This window comes from Tribolium madens, unplaced genomic scaffold (genome assembly GCF_015345945.1).
Source record: "Tribolium madens isolate multiple individuals breed KSU strain unplaced genomic scaffold, Tmad_KSU_1.1 Scaffold_2;HRSCAF=44;Tcas5.2_LGX, whole genome shotgun sequence".
Classification (NCBI taxonomy): domain Eukaryota; kingdom Metazoa; phylum Arthropoda; class Insecta; order Coleoptera; family Tenebrionidae; genus Tribolium; species Tribolium madens.
In genome coordinates, this window is record NW_025400995.1 from 2,167,091 (window position 1) to 2,187,628 (window position 20,538).

Consider the following 20,538-nt stretch of genomic DNA (forward strand, 5'->3'; position numbering starts at 1 on the left):
ACCACCGGGCCCACAGCTCGCCCGCCTCCCTGCAACAGACCTACGCCGTGGGACAGGCGCAAGCCGCCACACACCACCACATCAAGCAGCGCTCCTACGACGTCGCCTCCAAGGTCGAAGACAACACCCCACTGCCCACTGGATGGGAGCAGGCGCGCACCCCCGAAGGACAGCTATATTATCTTAAGTAAGAAATAAGAAAAGAACACAAACACACCAACAGGTGTTGTGTTGCTTTGTGATTCGGGCTTCGGGCTTCGGGCTTTGGCCCTCCTAGCTCTACCTGAACTAGAATTACTAGTCTGTACTCCCAACCCGCCCTCTTTCGTGGAGGTCGCAACTCGCAACTTGCAACTTGCAACTTGCTTTCACAACTATCTGCATAACGTTTCTACCTGTTACGACCACTTTCTAGCGAGGAAACGGCTTTGGCTTTACCTTCGGTTATTTGCATATCAACAACCGTTCGATTATTACCTATCAATTTACGACGCTCAAAGACCATCACATACCTAAGCTGACCGTTCCACGTCCAACTGATCGGTTTAAATTCCGATCTGTATCGAACTCACATTCTATCAACTTCGATTACCTGCACTCGGACGGAAACTTCAACCCAACAAAACATACACACAGGAAACGGATGATAATTCTATTCTCATTGTAATACACTAAATAAATACTAATATTATATTTACCTACGTTTTTTACAAAAAACTTTAAAGCCCTGTCTATTTCCACGCGAAACCTCTACATACGTCAACGTGGATATTTTTCAAAATTATGAAATTTTGTGGAGTCTTGATTCGAAATTTGTCACAAACATTTGTGAAAAATCACGCGGCATACATGCAAAAAACAAATTAATCGAAAATAGCTTTTAAAAATAACTCAATGAATGATAGAATATTATTTTAATTCCTATGCTGGTAATAACAATTTTCGTTTCAATTTCAAATCTTTCAGCTGAAATTTTAAGGTTGTGAAAAAATCGAAACATGGATTTTGGAAAATCTATAAATGGACACATAAATGGAAATTAATTTTTGTTAAAAAATTGTTTTTATTTTCTCCTTTAAAAAGTCGTTACAAAATGTTTATACAAAGTGCGCCAGAACTAGCGCCACAGGGAAAAATGCCATGTAAGGTAAAATACCAAGAACATGAAAAAATGTTAAAAAAATTCTATCTACAGGGTTATTTATAAATATGAAGCAATATTTGAACCTCAAAAATGACCTATAAAATGATGTTAATTTAAATAATAACTCGTGTCCTATCTCTACTGATAAGAATTTTACAGCCCTCGGAATGTGGGTATGGAAATTTGATTTTTTTGTAATAACTTTGGAACTATTTGACCAAATATTATAAAATTTGGAACATTTCCCTCTGACAACATACCCTTTAAACTGGTAATCACGAAAACCGGATATATCCACTTAATTTCCGGTTCCAGCAGTTGCAGATCACATTTTCTGTGTTTCTCTGTTTTTTTGGCCTCTTGACACTAATTTTTTATTGCTTAAATCTAAAGAGTAATCACTTTCGAATAAAAAACGCATAACCTTTAATACCCCTAAAATGGACCGTTTCAAAAATATTTTAATTTAAACTGAGGACTACACAACGCTGAAATCAAAAAATAGGGATTTTGAATAAGTGGTATCCACGGCAACCAATGACCATGGTCACATAAATCCCTGCCAGGCATCTGTTAACTTTGACAATAAATTTTTGTGAATTTTTTATGAATTAAATGCGACGAGATCCATTTGGATTTATTCTAAGTTATGTTTGGAATCTAAGGTAGACTCTTTTATTAAATATTTTCGATTAATTGTCTAATAATCGTCCAATGTCAAAGTTGACAGATGCCTGACAGCGATTAGTGAGACCATGGTCATTTGTTACCGTGGATATCCATCCAAAATCCCTACTTTTTGGTTTCAGCGTTGTGCAAATTAAAATATCTTTGAAACGGTCCATTTTTGGGGTATTAAAGGTTATGCGTTTTTTAATCGAAATTGATTACTCTATCGATTTGGCCAATAAAAAAATGGTGTTAAGAGAGCAAAAAAATGGAAAAACACAGAAAATGTGACCTGCAACTGCTGGAACCGGAAATTGAGTGGATATATCCGGTTTTCGTGATTACCAGTTTAAAGGGTATGTTGTCACAGGGAAATGTTCCAAATTTTATAATATTTGGTCAAATAGTTCCAAAGTTATTACAAAAAAATAAAATTTCCTTACCCACATTCCGAGGGCTGTAAAATTCTTATCAGTAGAGATAGCACACGAGTTATTATTTAAATTAACATCATTTTATAGGTCATTTTTGAGGTTCAAATATTGCTTCATATTTATGAATAACCCTGTATACAAATTTCGAAGTTATGAGAGTGTAGATTTTGCATTTTGACTTTATTTATTTCTGTTGGAAAAATAATTTTCCAAGCTTTTTTGCTATAGGCTATTAGAAAACGAAACAAGAAAGTTGTATCCTAAATTATAACTCTGTTTAATGTTATTTGTGGCTTTTATTGTCAAAATTTTTGTACAAGATCATCAGTATCATTAAATAGACATAAAAAATGTCAAATGTGAAAAATTTTTGACAGAGAATTTTTTAAACATTTTTTCCTTGTTCCTGGTATCGTATCTTACGTGAAATTTTTCTCTGGGCACGAGTTTTGGCGGACCCTGTATACAAACTTAATTAAACTTATCAGAAATGAGCAAAGAGCACTGTATTTACGTTTGTTACTGTTTTTTAAATATATTTATGCAACAAGTTGCAAAATGGGCGTGTTTTTCAATAGACGTGAAGATTGTCCAACTTGTCGTGTGAAAAAAACAGCCATTTTGCATCGTGTTTCATACAAGATTTTTTCCAATTTGGTTGTGAAAAGCAAATTCGAATTTAAAATCTGTGATTTCAATAATTTTCCAAAATTATACTAATGTCGGAGTGTTGCTATGAAAACAGTGTTATTTTTAGTTATTTTAACACTAGTGATTAAATAATGTCATATTTTATAACTAGTGATAAAATAAAGCGCATTTCGATTCTCCCACGAAAACTATAGTAACTCAAAAAATAAAATTTTGAGAAAAATTGCTGAGGGTCTAAATTTTGGTTTCATTCAAAGAAAATTTTTCTCATTGCTTTTGTACATATCAATTATTCTACCATCGTAACTCAAAAACAAATTTTTATGAGTTACTATAGTTTTCGTGGAGAGTCGATTTGACAACTAAAATGACATATCACAATGATTGCTTTTCACAACCAAATTGGAAAAAAGTCGATTATAACATTAATAAAAATTGTTTATGTAGGTTTTTTGTTTTCTTGGTATGTCTATTTCAATAATGTTAAAGTATGTTTTTGAGCAATAACTTTTGTCGTACCACGATGATTTTGAGTTAATGACCATTATTTCATTATTCTTTCGAAAGTAAAAAAAGTAAAACTGCTCCATTTTTGTCCATACAGGGTGAACAAAAAGTATGAAACCAAGTGTTTTTTGCATAAACTATCTACTTCAAAAAATAATTATTAATGTGATCGTTGTTTAAGCATATTTTTTTTTGGTATTTTGTATTGTTTTGTTTTTGAGTTTGCAAAATTTATAATTTTTTTTAAATGACAACCTCATGATTTTTCTGGATTTAATTTTTGACCATTCTTACACGGTTATAAATATTTTTTTGAAGGTACATAAGCAAGTTGCAAACTTTTCGGTCCCCGTGAATAAAAGTAGGCTTCAATAAAAAAATTTCGCGTGGAAATAGGCCCGGCCAATGGGTAAACTCGTGTTAAACTCTGAAATAGTACAACCAAACGTAAAAACGTCAATCGGTGCGAAATTTGAAGAGGTAATAATTGCGAGCCTTGCAATACTTTTGATTGTTATTTCGTTCAAAATGAAAAATGCTTTTACAGTAAACTTAAATAAATGCCTTTCGCAATTTTTCTCTTGGCCGAACTATTGACACTCGAAGAATTTCCATTGTTAAAATTGAAAGTGGTCATATTTTATCCGTTTTATTACACATTCAGAAATCTGGCTTTGATTTGGCCGATCACATATTTGCGGTCAGAGATCATGAAAGGAAAAAATTTGGATTAACTTCGCAGTGACACGTTATGTGCGTTTTTTAATCGAAATATTCTTGATTAACAACAAGACGGATGCATTAGGTTTCCATAAGAGGGTAGGGTCCATTGTTCAGCGACAGGTAGGAATACAAGGTCTTAAGAAAAAAAAGAAAGCAATTCTTAGAAGCACCTGAGCTTTTAAAAATCGGTGGATTATTGTCGGATTTCCGACTCACTATTCCCAAAAGAGTGAATTCTTGTGAAAAGGGGACCGTTAATTACAAACAAAATTGTTTACCATAAACTGTTTATAGACGTGAAGTTGGCAAATCTGTTACAAGTTGATACAAAATAATCAGATTCGTGTTTACTTGACATTTGAGAGGACAAGGGATTGTTACTTTTGCAATTTGATAACCCTATAAAGCATAAGTATCAAGCTGTAAAGCCTTTTTATGGCCCTTCCGAGCATTTTTATGATATAGTGCGCCAAGTGACCTTAGGGCCATTAAATATTTAATAGCTTAACTAAACATTATAATTCACGCTAAGTCTGCATCCATGCGCACTTATCTTTATTATAGTACCAACATATTAAAGTAAAATTTTTAAGGTAAACATTTTCTTTATGAGATCATTCACATTATTTATTAGGCGAAACTTGAATTTCGTAATCGGTCCGGTCTCAAAATTCACCTATTTTCTGCGACGGTGATAAAAAATAATCACAATCAATCGAACCAAAGTTTACACTGAGGATCATAACAACATGTGACATATCATAATAACAATAACACGTGACAGGGTGATGGTATATAACCAAGATATCTTTCTATTGTCTCACTGATAACGTTTATTTTTGTGGGGCGTGGCTTGATTTAGAAAAATTAGAGGAACTGTGTTGTCCAATTTTCATTCAATATAATCCAATTATTCCACATAACATTATTAGAAAGTTGTCTATTTATAAAGCAGTTTGTGAAATGTAGGGTGGAAAGCTTATTTTTACGTTTCCTTGGCGCCAGTTAAAACCATTTTGTTCTTTCAATTATCAAGCTTAAAATGTACAATATGTTACATAGGGGTCATTAAATAGGGTGCCAGCATAAGAATAATTTAATAAAATAACAATTCCACAGATTTATATGCAAATAACAAACGTGGAATGTTGTTTTACAAAACTGTACTCAGATCTAACGTTACGTTACGTTTTTTCTCGAAAATTCAAATGAAATGTTTTAACTCGAACTCAGGTAAGCCAACAACACGAATATCTTTTTGATATATGCTAGAAGGAAAGCGAAGGTCATCTCGTCTGTTGATACGCCATCTTGCTCTTCTTTAAACTACAATTATTTTGCATCAAAATTGCTCGCAATTAATGGAATACATTTGAAACTTACACATGGATAAGTTTAAAAAATATAAAGACATTTGTATTATGATGTAACGGTAGTTACAACGTAACGCAAGATGCAACATAACCTGAGATAAGGATCTTGGCTTCCAGTTGATACAGGGTGATTTCAATTCTTAGTTTGCTGTAAACAATATAAAGTAAAATTCCCAATAAAATTCTAAATATAGAGACTGTGGCAGATCTAGTTCGTATTAACCTCGTCTTGGTTTCCTGGAATTCGAACTTAGAGCCCCACCTTGTGAAGACTTTTCTCATGTCGAGTAATAAAATGAAATCAAAATTGTAACAACGGAAATACGACTCGTGTTACATAATTACGCGGTTTTTCAGGTGCATGATAACATTGTAAAAATGCACAATACGCATTCCTGTTTCGTTTGGGAAAATAAGTTTATAGTCCATTAAATTTTTATCTTATTCCAATTGTTAAATATTCATTTACTGGGACATAATACTTTGAAATTTATGCAAAATGAGTGTTTTGGCACCACAATTGACTTGTAGATTGTCTATGGCAAAAATCCCACCGTCTTGCATAAACAAATGACTCTTGTTTTATGAATATTGGCAACAGTTCGAGTCCGGTCCTGCACATGAGTCAGTTGTTTTGTTTTAATTGAGAAATTTTCGGATTAAATCAAATCGAATTTTTCATCTTTGGTTGATTTGAATCGAGATACATTTTGGCAGTTAGGGCTTCTATTCCACATCCATGTAATTAGTCGCCGAGACGTATATTTTTAGATTTTAAAATTCTAGGCGCCTAAGTCGGACGTCGAACCTTTTGCCGAATGCACAAGCAAAATAATGAACTTATTTACACTTCTAGCGCCTTATTTATTTGTTTTATTGCCTCTGCACACATGTGGATCTATACAGGGTGCGCCAGAACAAGCGCCCCGGAGAAAAATGCCATGTAAGGTAAGATACCAGGAACATGGAAAAAATGTTAAAAAAATTCTATTTATAAAAATTTCGAAGAGAGTTTAAATTTTGCACTTTAACTATTTATTTTTGTTAGAAAAATAATTTTCTAAGTTTTTTTTACTACAGGCTATTAGTATAGTATTATCTGTTTAATGTTATTTGTGGCTTTTATTGGCAAATTTTTGTACTTTTACTAAATAATCCTAAAAAAAAACATACAGGATGTTCGAATGAAAACGAGCCAACCCGAATATCTCAGAAACTAAAAAGACTGCAAAAACGCGGAAACAGGTCGATTTTGTTTCTGAGGGGGACATTTTTTGACGTAATTTTTAAATCACCCCAACTTTAAAAATTTAAATAGCACTACCCTACTTGTGGCACATCACATGAAAGCTATTTTAACAAGCTTTTCAAAAAAATTTACCAAAATTGAATCAGACCATCCATTCACGATATACAGGGTGTTCTAATAACAAGGATCCAGAAAGATTTTGCAAAAAAAACGAAACCGGTTAATTTTGTTTTTAAAAAAGACATTTTTTGACACAATTTTAAAAGCACCCCCTTTAACTTTTCCCACCTCAATTTCGAAATTTCAAATGACTCACTTGCGACAGATCAAATAAAAGTGTTTTTAAAATGTTCTTTGAACCTCTTTTCTAAAGTTGAATCTATTTATAAGATATTCGCAAAAAATAATGTTTCTAATGAGTAATTACTTCTAATAAAAACTATTAAAATAAATTACAAGAAACATACTAATATTGTTATATAAGTATTATTGAAGCTGTAACAAACTTATTTTTATTTCTTTATTTTATTTTTTCTTATGATTTAATGTAAGTATCTAAAAAATAACAATATAGTTCTTAAGTTCCTTTGTACATACTGACTGCTGAAAGATCAGTTTTTTGTCGATATTTTATGAATGTATAAAAATCATTTTATTTTGGAAAAAAGCTTTTAAAGAGAGAACAAGTGTTTTCATTTTTTGTATCACTAGTGGTTGGTGCTTATTTGACATTTTAGAGTTAAGTGGCATAGAGGTTAAAAGGTTAGTGAAGGTGCTTTTAAAATTGCGTCAAAAAATGTCCCTTTTAAAAACAAAATTAACCTGTTTCAGGTTTTTTTTTACAAATTTTTTCTAAGATGGTTTGTTTCTGTTAGAACAGCCTGTATCTCATGAATGGATGGTCTGATTCAATTTTGGTAAAAAGTTTTGACAACCTTGCTAAAAAAGCTTTCATTTGATGTGCCACAAGTAGGGTAGTGCCATTTAAATTCTTAAAGTTGGGGTGCGTGGGGGTTAAGGGGTTACTGAAGGTGCTTTAAAAATTCGGCGTTTTTGCAAAGTCTTTTTAGTTTCTGAGATATTCGGGGTGGCTCGTTTTAATTGAATAGATAGACATAAATATGTTAAATGTCAAAAATTTTTGACAGATAGAATTTTTTTCATGATCCTGGTATCTTACTTGAAAATTTTCTCTGGGGCGCGAGTTCTGGCGCAGCCTGTATACAAATTTAATTAAACTTGTCAGAAATGAGCAAAGAGCACTTTTGTCTTTGTATTAAAAATATCACGAAGTTGAGGTTGGACTTATTCATGTTACCCTCGCCAACTGCGGTACCAAATTTTTGAGTCAATTAGTTTGAACAGTTGGTTATTAAAACTGGAACAAAGCAGTAGCTAATTAAGAAATTAGCCCTATTTATCTTAAAGAACTGTACTTATTATTATCACTAATTATTTGTGGTACGCTCTATTTATTTTCATTCTGTTACATGGTTGCGTTCGAGGAAATTCGGGCCTTCGTTGGCACTGAAAATTTTTTCCTTCTGATGATAATTCTGTAATTAATAAGTAATTGCACAGATTTATTATTGGAAGGGTGTAAATGCGTATATGAATGAATTAAAAGTAACATAATACGTCTGTTATGGCTCGACAGTATCATAGTTACGAAACGTAGTACCATATGCACAAATCCTTTCACAACGATGGTCGACTTCCGCAGTAGATAGGATAGTAACGCTAAACAGTGTGATGATTATTAATTTCTGTTCTGTCTTCTTTGGTTGTTAAAAAAGTCCCAGTCGGCCATTTTCCATGATGGCGTATGTTTGTAGTATTTTTTCCCACTGAGTTAACCTTAACCCGTTTAAAATTTACCGCTATTATAAATAAATTCCCCAACCTCCGAGCTCACTTTTTAATCAGTTTCCTATTTTCTCTCCAAGGTGACTCGAGAAAAGCCTCCGGATTGCCCTGTTCCTGTTATCAAATTCAATGAAGGTCCTTGACATTAAAAATATGTCGCTGAATGTACTGTATTTTATTTATGTATAGTTGAATAAAGTAACGGAGCTAATGTCGGTGAAATTTCTCAAAACTTTTAAATCGGAATTTGTACAACATTTCTCTGAATAAATTAAATGTTCTGTTTTTACTTGAAATAAGTGTGGCTATATTGTGTTATTTTTAGTTTGTGGCGGTATTTTTATCCCGGAAAACCATTGGCGTCGCACAACATGTGACGGGGAATTCGATAATTAACTAAATAAGGACTTTTACCAAATCGCACTTTCTTTTCTACAATTGCCTCATTAAAAATCGCACAAATTATTTTACTCTCCTGCAACTTATCGACACTTATTTATGTAATAAGCGTGAATTTTTCATTTAGTGGCGTTTCTTGCGTCAGCATATTGTATTATCATTACCAAACCCAGTTATGTAAAATATTAGGGTTTGAACATCGTCGCTTATTATTTTATTATCAGTCGTTACATCCACTTTCCATGTGATTCCTGCTTATCAGCGATGATTAAAATTCGGATTTCTGTATCGCCCCATTGATTTTTTTTGAGACTAAAGTTCAAACTTCACAGCATCTTGATTAATATTGTGTTTTCGTTGAATTAAAATTGATTGGTGGTCTTAAATGGTATCTGACGCATTGATTGTTAAATATATTTATGTATTTTTCAAAGAGGCAAATACACGTAGGTATGTGGTGGACTGTTATTAAAATCCACCCAGATGTGGATTCCACTCCTAGGTATTCTCCATTGTTTCGATTGCAAACACAGGTCTTTATCCCAATCAATTATTAGAAAGTAAACGCGATATACACATATCTTTCCTTTGTAACATTTTTAAGGTCATCGCATTCGAGAATAAATAATAAATTATAGTTTGCTCCTTAACAAGAATAACAATTTACAGTTATTTCGTCATTGGTATAGGTGTCGTATAAATTTTTCCAAATGATTAACGTCCACTTTTGACCAATTTAATTAACAATTGCGCAAATTGCACTGATAAAATTCTGATTAAGGTAACGTTGGCGCCACTGATTCGCACACCCGCCAAAATACAAAGCGACGCCATGTTAGCTATGCCCACTAGACTTACAATTTACATAATATGATAAAGCAAAACTTTGGCTAATAATAGAGATTTATTTTATTGGCACTGGATCATATTTTCTCCTATTTTCAGTTTTTACAACCACGTGTCACTTCCTGTTGCCTGGCTTGGCCTTTAAAGGTCGATATATCGATGTATCATTGAAAACAGGTAGATTTCTACTTTTTCAATGACTCAGTGCCATTCATTCCGTCTTCCAAGAATATTTGGCAGAAAATACTTTCAAGAAAACTTTCTCAACTTGAGCTCTTGTTCATTGATTTTCAGAAATTACGTTTTGCCACTCATTAGGGTGGATCAAATTTCATTCATTTGCCAGGTCAAAGGTCGCATTTATTTACATTATTGATAAAGTTAAAAATAAAACATTGTTTTGGTTCAGTGCGACCCAAAAAATCACTTGTGGCCGTGTGAACCCAACTTTTTATTGCATAATTGATTGTCTTGAGATTTAGGGATAAAAATATTTACTTGCTTTATTATGACGTAAGCTGTTTGTTCTTTTATGGATTTATTACCTTTGTCAAGATTTCATATCGCAACGGTTTAATCTTTCCGTGGAATATAGATAATCAAGTGTTTGTTTTAGCACTTATCAATTAAAAAACGAACCGTAACAATGCGAGATTATCCATTTTGTATGACGTTTCAAGTCGAATTTTTTGGCTAATGAGGGAGTAGTTATTTTCGCATTTTTCTTCACTTTAGAAACGATTACGAATGTCATTAAAATTATTATTGCCAACCACAAATTTGAGGTGTTTTGATGTTAGAATTTTGCATTTTCAGTCACATAACTCGGACCACAACTTGGGAAGACCCTCGAAAGTCTTTGGCTGCCCAAGCCGCAGCCCAGCAACACCAAAGTGCTGAACAACTTCTAAGTTCTCATCAGGTTTCGCAGGCCCAAGCGTCAAATTCCACACCCCGTAAGTAATTTCGATGGTTTTGTCAAATCTGGTACAATTTGATGATAAACACAAATGCAGTTCAAAATAGATAAAAGTAAAAAAGTCTTGGTTGAAAATTTTGAACTTCATTTGCTTAAGCCTGATCCTGATAATTAAATTGGGGAAAATGTTTTCTCTAGCTGCCAAAGTGAGTACAGACGTAGATTTAGGCCCTTTGCCTGAAGGTTGGGAGCAGGCACAAACTCCTGAGGGAGAAATTTATTTCATAAATCATCAAACACGTACTACTTCGTGGTTTGACCCTCGAATTCGTAAGTTAAGCCACAAGATCGAAAACGGGCGCTTTTTCGATCAGTTCATTTTTATTGCAGCCACACATTTGCAACAGAGGTCTCCCGGAACGGCTTCAGTTACTGGACAATCGTGGCCAAGTGGCTCTTTGTCGCAATCATCGCCGGCTAAACAGCAACAGTTTCGACTACAACTGTTGCAATTCGAACGTGACAGACTGAAATTGCGACAGCAAGAAATTCGAATGCAACAGGAACTTATGATGCGAGGGAGTTCCAACGACTTAGCACTAGATCCCTTTCTAAACGACCACTCCAGGCAGGAATCCGCAGACAGCGGCTTAGGTAAACACAAAACACCCAAATTTTCTTCAAAAATTGAAACTTCAACACTCATTTGATCACTAAAATAAATAAATTAGAGTAGGCGACGATTAATATTCTATAGTTGGCAACAATTTTTCCTGGAAATTTTCCACACAAACTGGAAGTGAAAATGACCATTCACACGCAGTTTTCTAATAAATTGCAACAATAAACTCAAAATGTCAGATTTCCGCTGACATTTGAATGTCAAAAATCAGGATTGCCACCTGAAGGACTTTAATCACCGCCTACTCTAATTTATTTTTTGTGTTTTTTTCGGTTCTGAAATTGTTTCAAACTGGTCGAAATTGGCGAGTAGGTTGGTAAACTTATTTCGTTAGGTATGTGGTGAAAAATTTTGTTTTGCTTTGTTTACGCCGATATTTCCAAACGATTATCATTTCATACTGAAAAAGAATGTGAGAAGATTTAAATTTGGCTTGGCGCCATTTTGATGAAGAATTCGGTGTTAACGAGTGTTTTGATCAATAGTGTGTTTTGTTGGTCACGCAATTCTCCCTTTTTCTAAGGGTTATTGACTTTTGCAGGTTTGGGTACAACATATTCGATGCCTCACACGCCTGAGGACTTTTTCGATTGTACAGAAGATTTAGTGCCTTCACTTCAGTTGGGAGAGGAGTTTCCGACTGATTTGGGTGAAGAATTCCCGACTGTCATTTTAGACGATGATGTACAATCGTTAATAAATCCACCGGTTACAAAGCCCGATAATGTGCTCATTTGGTTGTAATAAAGTGCCTACTTAAGTAGCTCATCATCATCAGAATGTTTTATATTGATAGAAATTTAGCGATGTTTTGTAAGACAGAGTTTTGACAGTTGGAATGGATAAGACTGTCTTCTATAACCGTTAATGACATAATTTTTGCAATATATATATACCATTTGAATACGCTTTAAATGGCAATAATAATCAAAACATATTTTTAATGTTATTATAATTTTACATTTATCATTTATCGCATTTGTAATTCTCAAATCAATTACTGTTGGGTATGTTTTTTCATACATATGTATTTTATAGTTTGTAATGTTTAAGTTAGAATTGTAGTGCTTTTGGTGCAGATTGAGATGTTTCGTCAAAAACATTTGACGAAATATATCAAATTATTAAGTACTGAGAATCAAAATTCAATTACATATTTATTTATTGTTGTGTTTTAGAGTTACTTATTTAACAATTTTTATTTATATCATATATGACGTTTTTAACCTCTGTTCCAAATCTAACATTGTGATAATGTTTTCGCAAAATTGAAATTTTAATTGTTAGGAATACTTAATTGTATACCTATTTAATTTTACTTGTTACTGTATGTACAATGCACCCCTGCTCCTCCCAGGACCAGACTTGTTGCATTCAAGTTGGATTCAACTCGTATAAATACAAGATGCTCACACTAAACTAATCCCTCCATTTTGTGCCTTTAATTGGTAACGTATATGTATATATTTTATTGACAGCGGTTACTTGTAGTCTTAGTTTTACAATTTCTAAAATATATTTTACACTAACATATATGTAACAGTGCCTTTCACATTTACTTTAGTGTATAAGTGCTTATTGTATCACGTGATAACTACAAGATTTTTTCAACCACCAATTTGGTACAACTGTGATTAAAAAACGACCAGAAAAATAATCTTTCAGACCTTTTACACATAGTGCATCAGAATCAAAATCGGCACTTGAATATTTTTGTAGGTAAATGCAATAATGTTATTAGCTGCAAAATTATTCAATTTAAGAAGCAATACTCAATGCAATCAATTATTGTGGCTACTAACATTGATTTTTCATTCTGTACTATGAGATTGATCATGTATTTGTGGGCCAATCAAGCATTTTAAATAGGACGGAAGAAATATTTTAAGCTGATGAGGAAAAGAATCTTATTTTGGATAAACATTTAATAATTAACAGTATTACAAAAAAATTGTGCAACGGTACTAAACTTTTTCCACAATTCATTTCTGTTAAGCTTTCAATATTTTATGACTGGTTCTATTGAAAATAAAAGAAATGTCATTTGCTTGGCCTATTGTTTTATTGTGAAATTATTGTATTAGATTATAATTGTAAATATATTGGAAATAAGTATATAAAATGTTACTTCTGAACCACGGTGTTTGGCATACGGAAAAATCGTCAAAAACGACCTAAAATCCTCAAAAATCGCTCCAAAAGAATATTTTCTATTTTCTTGGAATTTTTTTTGAATTGAATTAAAAAATGGTTAGTTATGAATTTTATTTGATCAAAAAATATGATTACACTCGTACTTAATCCTAGATAACTACTAAAGGCACAGCAAGCGTACTTATCGTACAGGTTATAACCTAGAGTTACACAAAGTTAAAAATGACTGTACAAAAATAACACTGATAAAAGCTCAAACTGAAGGCAATCAATTTTTATTAAAATGAAAAATGAACTTAAAAGTTTAAAATTGGTGCATCCTGTATGGCAAAACAGTAATCTAGTGAAATAAAATCGGGAATAACATATTAAAAATATACAGTACGTCCCAAATAATGACACGAACTGTACGTAACTGATTAAGTACAATAAGTAGGAACACTTCTTTGTTTCCTCACCACGTTCTAACAATATTCGGCTCAAAAAGCGTTTTGTTTAAATTAATAACAAAGATAAACTAAATGGCAAGTATATAATAACCTAACTTTTTGAGCACCATATTTTCATTGCAACAATCAACCTGTTTGTTCAGAAATTCTGTTGTCGTTTCCGCTTCGTATCCATTGCATCTAAAATCGGTTGTCTTTTAATCTGATACCTTCTACGAAGTTCGTCTATTTCTCTCTCCATATCTAAATCTAATTTGGCCATTCTCTGTTGCAACTCCTCAAAACTCAAAAACTTCAACTAGAAACAAACAACTCAAACCCAAACCTTCACACACCAAAATACCCACAAATTCAAAATCGCCGTCTGAGAAAGGCCGATGAAATTGTGCTTTTTGTTCTTGAGGTTGAGCCTGTTGAGGCGACGGCACTTGATTCAACTGTACATGAAAATGACTCTGGAAACGCTGCTCATCAGGCACGATTTCTGGACCATCCAGAGTCGTAGGAGTCACCACACCATTACCCTAAATTCGACCAAAAAACAATTTATCTATTTATAACAACGAGGGTTACCTTTACTTCCGCTTCCTTTTTGTCGAAGTGTTCCAAAAACAACGGTCGGTATTTTTTCCCACCCTGACTCGACCCTGTATCGTGCCCTAAAACAACCAAATCATATTACACATGACTGCAGAATTTATCAAACTTACGTTTCATGGTTTGTTCATCAACGTCACTGTTGATAACCATGGTTCCAAGCTCTACTAAGGTACCACTTTGTGATACAGGCAGCAAGGTACCACCTTTGCCCGGCACTAATGTACCCTCATCTGTACAAGGAAGAATGGTCTGATTTCCTAAAGCTACTTCATCATCCTGGGAAACACACCAAATAGTATATTACAGTACCAACATTTTTCTAATGAGTTTTTGCATGTTTTGATTTATTTTCACGCTTAATTCATTATTTTTCATTATTCATTATTTATTTAAAATTAATAAACAAAAACAGTAACTACAGTAGCTGCAAAATACCATTTTTTAAGTAGAAATAACTCAAATAGGTGTGAAAAACTACATTTAAATTAATTAACTCTTTAAAAAATTACGAAAGTAAAACAGGAAGGGCGGTGAAGCCGACACTTTCCCAAAATGATTGAGACATTTTGTCTTTTTTTTTGCTTTTTGTTCTTTATGTGAAAATGTCCAAAATTTCCGTAAAAGAATGCATTTGACAGATATTGTATTCCATGTTTAATGGCAATGTTCGAACTTTTTGAAATAAAAATTAAAACTTTAAGCAAAAAGTGAGGTTTTTTTTGGAAAAATTAAAATTATACCTCCCGTTGGGACACCCTTTATCTGTACTATTATTAAGTAATTACATTTTTACCGAAAACTGCTTGAAATTGTATTTACTTTATTTTATCTTTAGAGATTAGTATTTGTAAAAATTGAAATGATGAAAAACAATACAGGGTGATTCATCAGTTATTATTTAAGTGGGATTTTTGATATTTTGTAGACATTATTTATTTTATTTCTATTTTAGAGCATTTCAGGAAAATATTTTTGATTATACAGGGTGGCCCAAAAATAAGTTGCAATACAAGCTTTGATGTGCCACAAGTAGGGTAATGCCATTTAAAGTTGGGGTGCGTGGGGTTAAGGGGTTCATTAAAACACCCTGTATGTTTCTTGGCATTTTTGAATATAGCTTTTAATTTCAATGTTTTTAAACTAAACTTCTATTAGTCGATTTTGCTTAGTTTTTGAATTAAGTTGTTTTCTTTTGGCGAAAACATCGTCTTTTTCAAAATTTATTACACAAAAAGCTAAGACAGCCGTAAAAAAGTAAACAAAAATACCACTGCACAGAGGAAAGTACGAACTTTAAGACTATACCATTTTTTTAATGTATTACAGTCGAAAAGTTAAAAAAATTACGAAGTTTGTTAAAAGTTAAATAACTTAAATGAAACACCCTATCTTTTGTTTTTGACTCTAAGAGATTAAATGATCTTTCCAAAAACATTTACTTTCAAGTGTTTACAATTAATAACTGAAAAGATATTTAACTATAAATATTTAAAAAAAATCATTATTTCAATAGCCAAAAAGTGCACATTTCCAATAGGGATAGAAAAAATATCACTTTTATGTTACACTGAATCCGTTCTTCTTTATTTTTACAATAAAATAATTCGAATTTCAATATTTATGTCTTCTTTTACAATTTCTGGACGAATCCCAAATAAGTGATCAGTGGTGGAATTACTATGGTATACTTACCCATTTTAACATTAAAATTTAATTTAAAATTAAAAAATTTATTTATCAATTATAGACATCAAAAGTTTATTTTTTAGCTTCAAAGTTCGTATTTTCCTCTTTACAGTGGTAAAAATTTTTTTCCCAGAAAATTTTTAAAAAGAGAAAAAAAAAACAATTTAATTCAAAAACTAAGCAAAATCGACTAATAGAAGTTTAAGTTTAAAAACATTGAAATTAAAAGCTACATTAAAAATGCCAATAAACATATGGTGTTTCATTAAAAAAAAAAACAGTTTTTAAATAATTAAAAATATTTTCCTGAAATGAGCTGTAAAATAGAAATAAAATAAATAAAATCTACAAAATATCAAAATTCCCACTTAAATAATAACTGAGCTACAGAAGACCGGAGCTGAGATGAATCACCCTGTATAAGTTTTTCATTATGTTTTAAATTGCCTTTAAAAACGATATTTTAAGTTACATAATGTGTGGAGAACAGGTCATTCAGGAGGGTTAAATGTTCAGCTTATTGAGAATTTGAGTGTCTTAAAAAATCTTCATCTCCTGCTTTCGCGTTTTGTATCAAGTCGAATTGAACAAAAGGTGTTTATTTCTGTTTGTAAACTTACTGATTCTTCAGTGATGTTCTGCCTAACTCCTACAATATTAGCGGCAGAAGATACATTCCTATAACTTTGGTTTTCTCTAATTTCGTGTGCTTCTTGAATCATTTGGCTTAAAATACTAGGGAGTTTAGCATTACCTATAATTTCATTGCAATGAGACGAAATAGGCGAAAATGTGAGTAATACCTATAAATACATGATTGAGTAGATCAGTAGCACTAGCCCTTTCTTCGGGATTTTTAACAAGACAAACGCTAACAAAATCAATGAACTCCGGTGACCACTTATCAGGCTCCCTAAACGAAGGGGGTGGCTTTGTAGGGATCATGAATATTGCTCTCATTGGATGAATGTCACCATAAGGTGGTTTACCTTCCGCCATTTCGAGGGCTGTGATTCCTAAACTCCAAATATCAGCAACACAGTCATATCCTATTTCTTGTATAACTTCAGGAGCCATCCAAAATGGCGTTCCTAAAACATAAAATTAATACCGCGATTGTGACTTGTTTCAATTTTCTACCAATCACAGTGTTTCTTTTTGCCATGGTGTCTGTCAATTGGCCGGCAACGCCGAAATCCGCCAACTTCGCGTGTCCCTCAGAGTTTAGTAAAATATTACCGGCTTTAATATCCCTGTGGATTTTCCGACGTAAATGTAAATATTCTAGGCCTTTGAGGGTGTCGGATAAAATAGTGGCGATTTCATCCTCTGTGAGGGTCTTTTTACGCAGCCTCATGATGTCAGAGACTGAGCCGGCCCCACAGTATTCCATGACAATCCACAGATCAGTATTTTTAAAGTAACTTCCGTAGTATTTAACCACGTAGGGGCTGTCACATTGTTGCATTATTGAGATTTCTTTGATGATTTCTTGAAGATCGGTATCCACAGGTACTTGTTTAATTGCTAATACTTGACCAGATTCCTTGTGGAGTGCTTTGTAAACACTCCCGTAAGATCCCTCCCCCAGTTTGCATATTATATCGAAAACTTCCTCAGGCTGACGAGTCAAACTCTCCTCAGACAATTTTTTTAATTCACTAAAAAATTCACAAGTCAAGGAACTTAATATAAGCGTTCAAAAATAAGAAAAATAGGTTAACTTCAGCTACTTCCAAGAATTTTCAAGACTCACGGTGAGCAGTTGCATAATCTACAAAACTTACCTCTTGGAAGACATTTTATTTATTATAAATCACGTTTAATACCAAACACACTGAACATCTTTAATAACTTATCTAGAAATTATTTCTTGTAATCAAAATCTCCATGTTGAATACAGTCAAATGCGAATCTGCCTACACAAGACACATTGCTGCCAACTGTGGACCGCGTCAAATCACTCAAATCATTCCAATTTTAAATTTAAAAACTATAACAATGACTAGAAATTACGAATTCATCATAATTTTGATTTCAATATTCAGTTGTTTGTCAACACGACTTTTATTCCATTTATAGTTCACACAAAAACAATTTGTGGGCAAAACTAGTACTTCTAAAAAATGTGCCAAATCAATTATTATGTTTTTTTTTTAATAATAAATGATACGTTTTGCATTTATTTCACTTTTAATTTCAAATTTAGAGCAGCACCTATAGCGTAATTATTGCACTAATTTTAAAGAAGGTTCCTTCTCTTTGCCACCAGTAAGTGTCTCCATCTACACTTGGAACAATTTAAATTGTAACATACAAACCCGCAATTTTTGTAAAATATCATTTTTCCACGGAAGACATAATATTTTTGGTACAAATACAATAAAAATGACTTAAAATAACAAACATTTTAAATATTTACTTTATAACATATAATAATTATTGTAACATGTAACTAATTTTAACAAAAGATGTTGAGAAATTGGTAAAAAAATTGTCACCAAAAGAAAGTCGCCAAAGAAGAAAGTCCTGCTAAATTTTGCAAATATACCGACCATCATTTAATTATTTAGAAGAAAATTTAAATTTATATTGCGCAAATGTACAGGATGTGCCAAAACTCGCGTCTCAGAGAAAAATGTAAGATAAGATACCAGGAAAATGGAAAAAATGTTCTATTTATAAAAATTTCGAAGTTATGAATGTTTAAATTTTCTATTTATTTTTGTTGGAAAAATAATTTCCGAAGTTATTTTTTCCTACAAGTTATTAGAAGAGGAAACAATAAGGAGGCTGTATCCTAAATTGTAACTCTGTTTGTGGTCTTTATTGGCAATTTTTATACCTTAACTAAATAATTAAAAAAAAAAAACATATACAAGATTATCAGTATCATTAAATAGACATAAAAAAATGTCAAATGTCAAAAAATAAATGTTAAAATTGTCAAAATTTCTTGACAGATAGAATTTTTAAAATTTTTTTTCCATGTTCCTGGTATCTTATCTTACTTGAAGTTTTTCTCTGGGGCGGGAGTTTTGACACCCTGTACTTATACCTGCAATTTTCTCTTAAAAAATAATTTTTTGAGGCGCCATTGTTACACAATTGTTACTTATATATGTTTGAAAATTAAAACGAAAGCAAAAACGACTTTCTTTAAAAATTTAAAATACTTTAGACATAAAAAATGTCAGACGTCCAAAAATAAATGTCAAAAATTTTTGACAGAATTTTTAATACATTTTTTCAAGTTGCAGGTATCTTAGCTTACTTGAAATTTTGCTCTGGGACGCAAGTTTTCACACCCTGTATATTTTAACAGGTGGTATTAATAGTAGAGTTGATAAGAAGCCATGTAGTGTGCGATTTATCCGGAACACCTGAATAAATATTCAAGTACTAATCCAAAATTCTAACGCTCAATTTTGAAATTTTAGTTAATAAAAACTTTTTTCTCTGACTACTTTTGAAATATAAAATTAATAATTTTTATAATTCCCGACAGTTCTACTTTATCTTTCAAGGAACTTTTCATTGCACTCCCAATTCCCCGGAGTTAAAAACCTGTTCCTGTTGCATTGAATATGGTGGAATTTGTTTTGCGCCATGTGTGCCCTATTTATTAGTTAAAGTGAAAGTTTTGCGAAACGTAGTGTTGTAAGAATTTTTTCGGGACTAAAATCTCAAAAAATGTATTGTTCCGGAAAAATCCAGAAACCGACATTTCTCTTAACCAATATTTGTTCAGAAACCACAGACATGATACCCGAACAAACATTTACCCATAATTAAGTATTAAAATTGTCAATTGTCACCCAGATTTGTAATTTTCCTGTTGCCCAATGTTACGCAATTAAAAATAACCACAAAACGGGTAAAATTCAATGCGTCAGTTTATTGGCAATAAATGCGAGTATAAATTTTTGACCTAGTTGCTTAACGACTATCGCAAATACGTTTTTTTATCATTTGATTGCTTCAAACGTCATAAGTTTGCACAAATTTTCTCACATAGGTGCAAGGAATGACCGCTGAAGCGGTCAATGGTTCCGGTTGATCCCAAAAAGTCTGGACGTAGAGAATTCCCAGACATTACTATAGTCACGTCATCATCAAAGGCGCCGGTGGACGAGGCTTGCCTCCAAATGGCCACCAATGTGGCCAAAATTTTCAGTTTCATTATA

General features: G+C 32.6%; 2 protein-coding genes across 3 annotated transcripts in view; one reads left to right on the forward strand and one right to left on the reverse strand.

The window, feature by feature from the left end:
• LOC123006198 (transcriptional coactivator YAP1-A) overlaps positions 1–13,597 on the forward strand; it is a 14,408-nt gene extending 811 nt beyond the window's left edge. Inside the window, exons 2-6 of the mRNA XM_044400489.1 lie at positions 1–187; positions 10,678–10,817; positions 10,979–11,110; positions 11,171–11,434; positions 12,004–13,597. The exon at positions 1–187 is cut by the window's left edge and continues 53 nt beyond it. Of these exons, the coding sequence (XP_044256424.1) occupies positions 1–187; positions 10,678–10,817; positions 10,979–11,110; positions 11,171–11,434; positions 12,004–12,206 (926 nt within the window). The 3' untranslated portion in view covers positions 12,207–13,597. The remainder of the gene's footprint in view (positions 188–10,677; positions 10,818–10,978; positions 11,111–11,170; positions 11,435–12,003) is intronic.
• A 115-nt stretch (positions 13,598–13,712) lies between these two features.
• Positions 13,713–18,281, reverse strand: LOC123006197 (serine/threonine-protein kinase 3). Of its 2 annotated transcripts, none has more exons than XM_044400488.1 (8): positions 18,139–18,281; positions 17,492–18,012; positions 17,155–17,442; positions 16,972–17,105; positions 14,776–14,941; positions 14,645–14,724; positions 14,413–14,589; positions 13,713–14,363 (listed from the first exon to the last, which is right to left on the reverse strand). In XM_044400488.1, exons 1-8 carry the CDS (start codon positions 18,150–18,152, stop codon positions 14,205–14,207), a joined length of 1,539 nt encoding a protein of 512 aa, XP_044256423.1. In that variant the 5' UTR covers positions 18,153–18,281; the 3' UTR covers positions 13,713–14,204. The 2 variants fall into 2 exon arrangements, with proteins under 2 accessions (XP_044256423.1, XP_044256422.1); XM_044400487.1 differs by having other exon boundaries at positions 14,639–14,724.
• Positions 18,282–20,538: the final 2,257 nt, after the last annotated feature.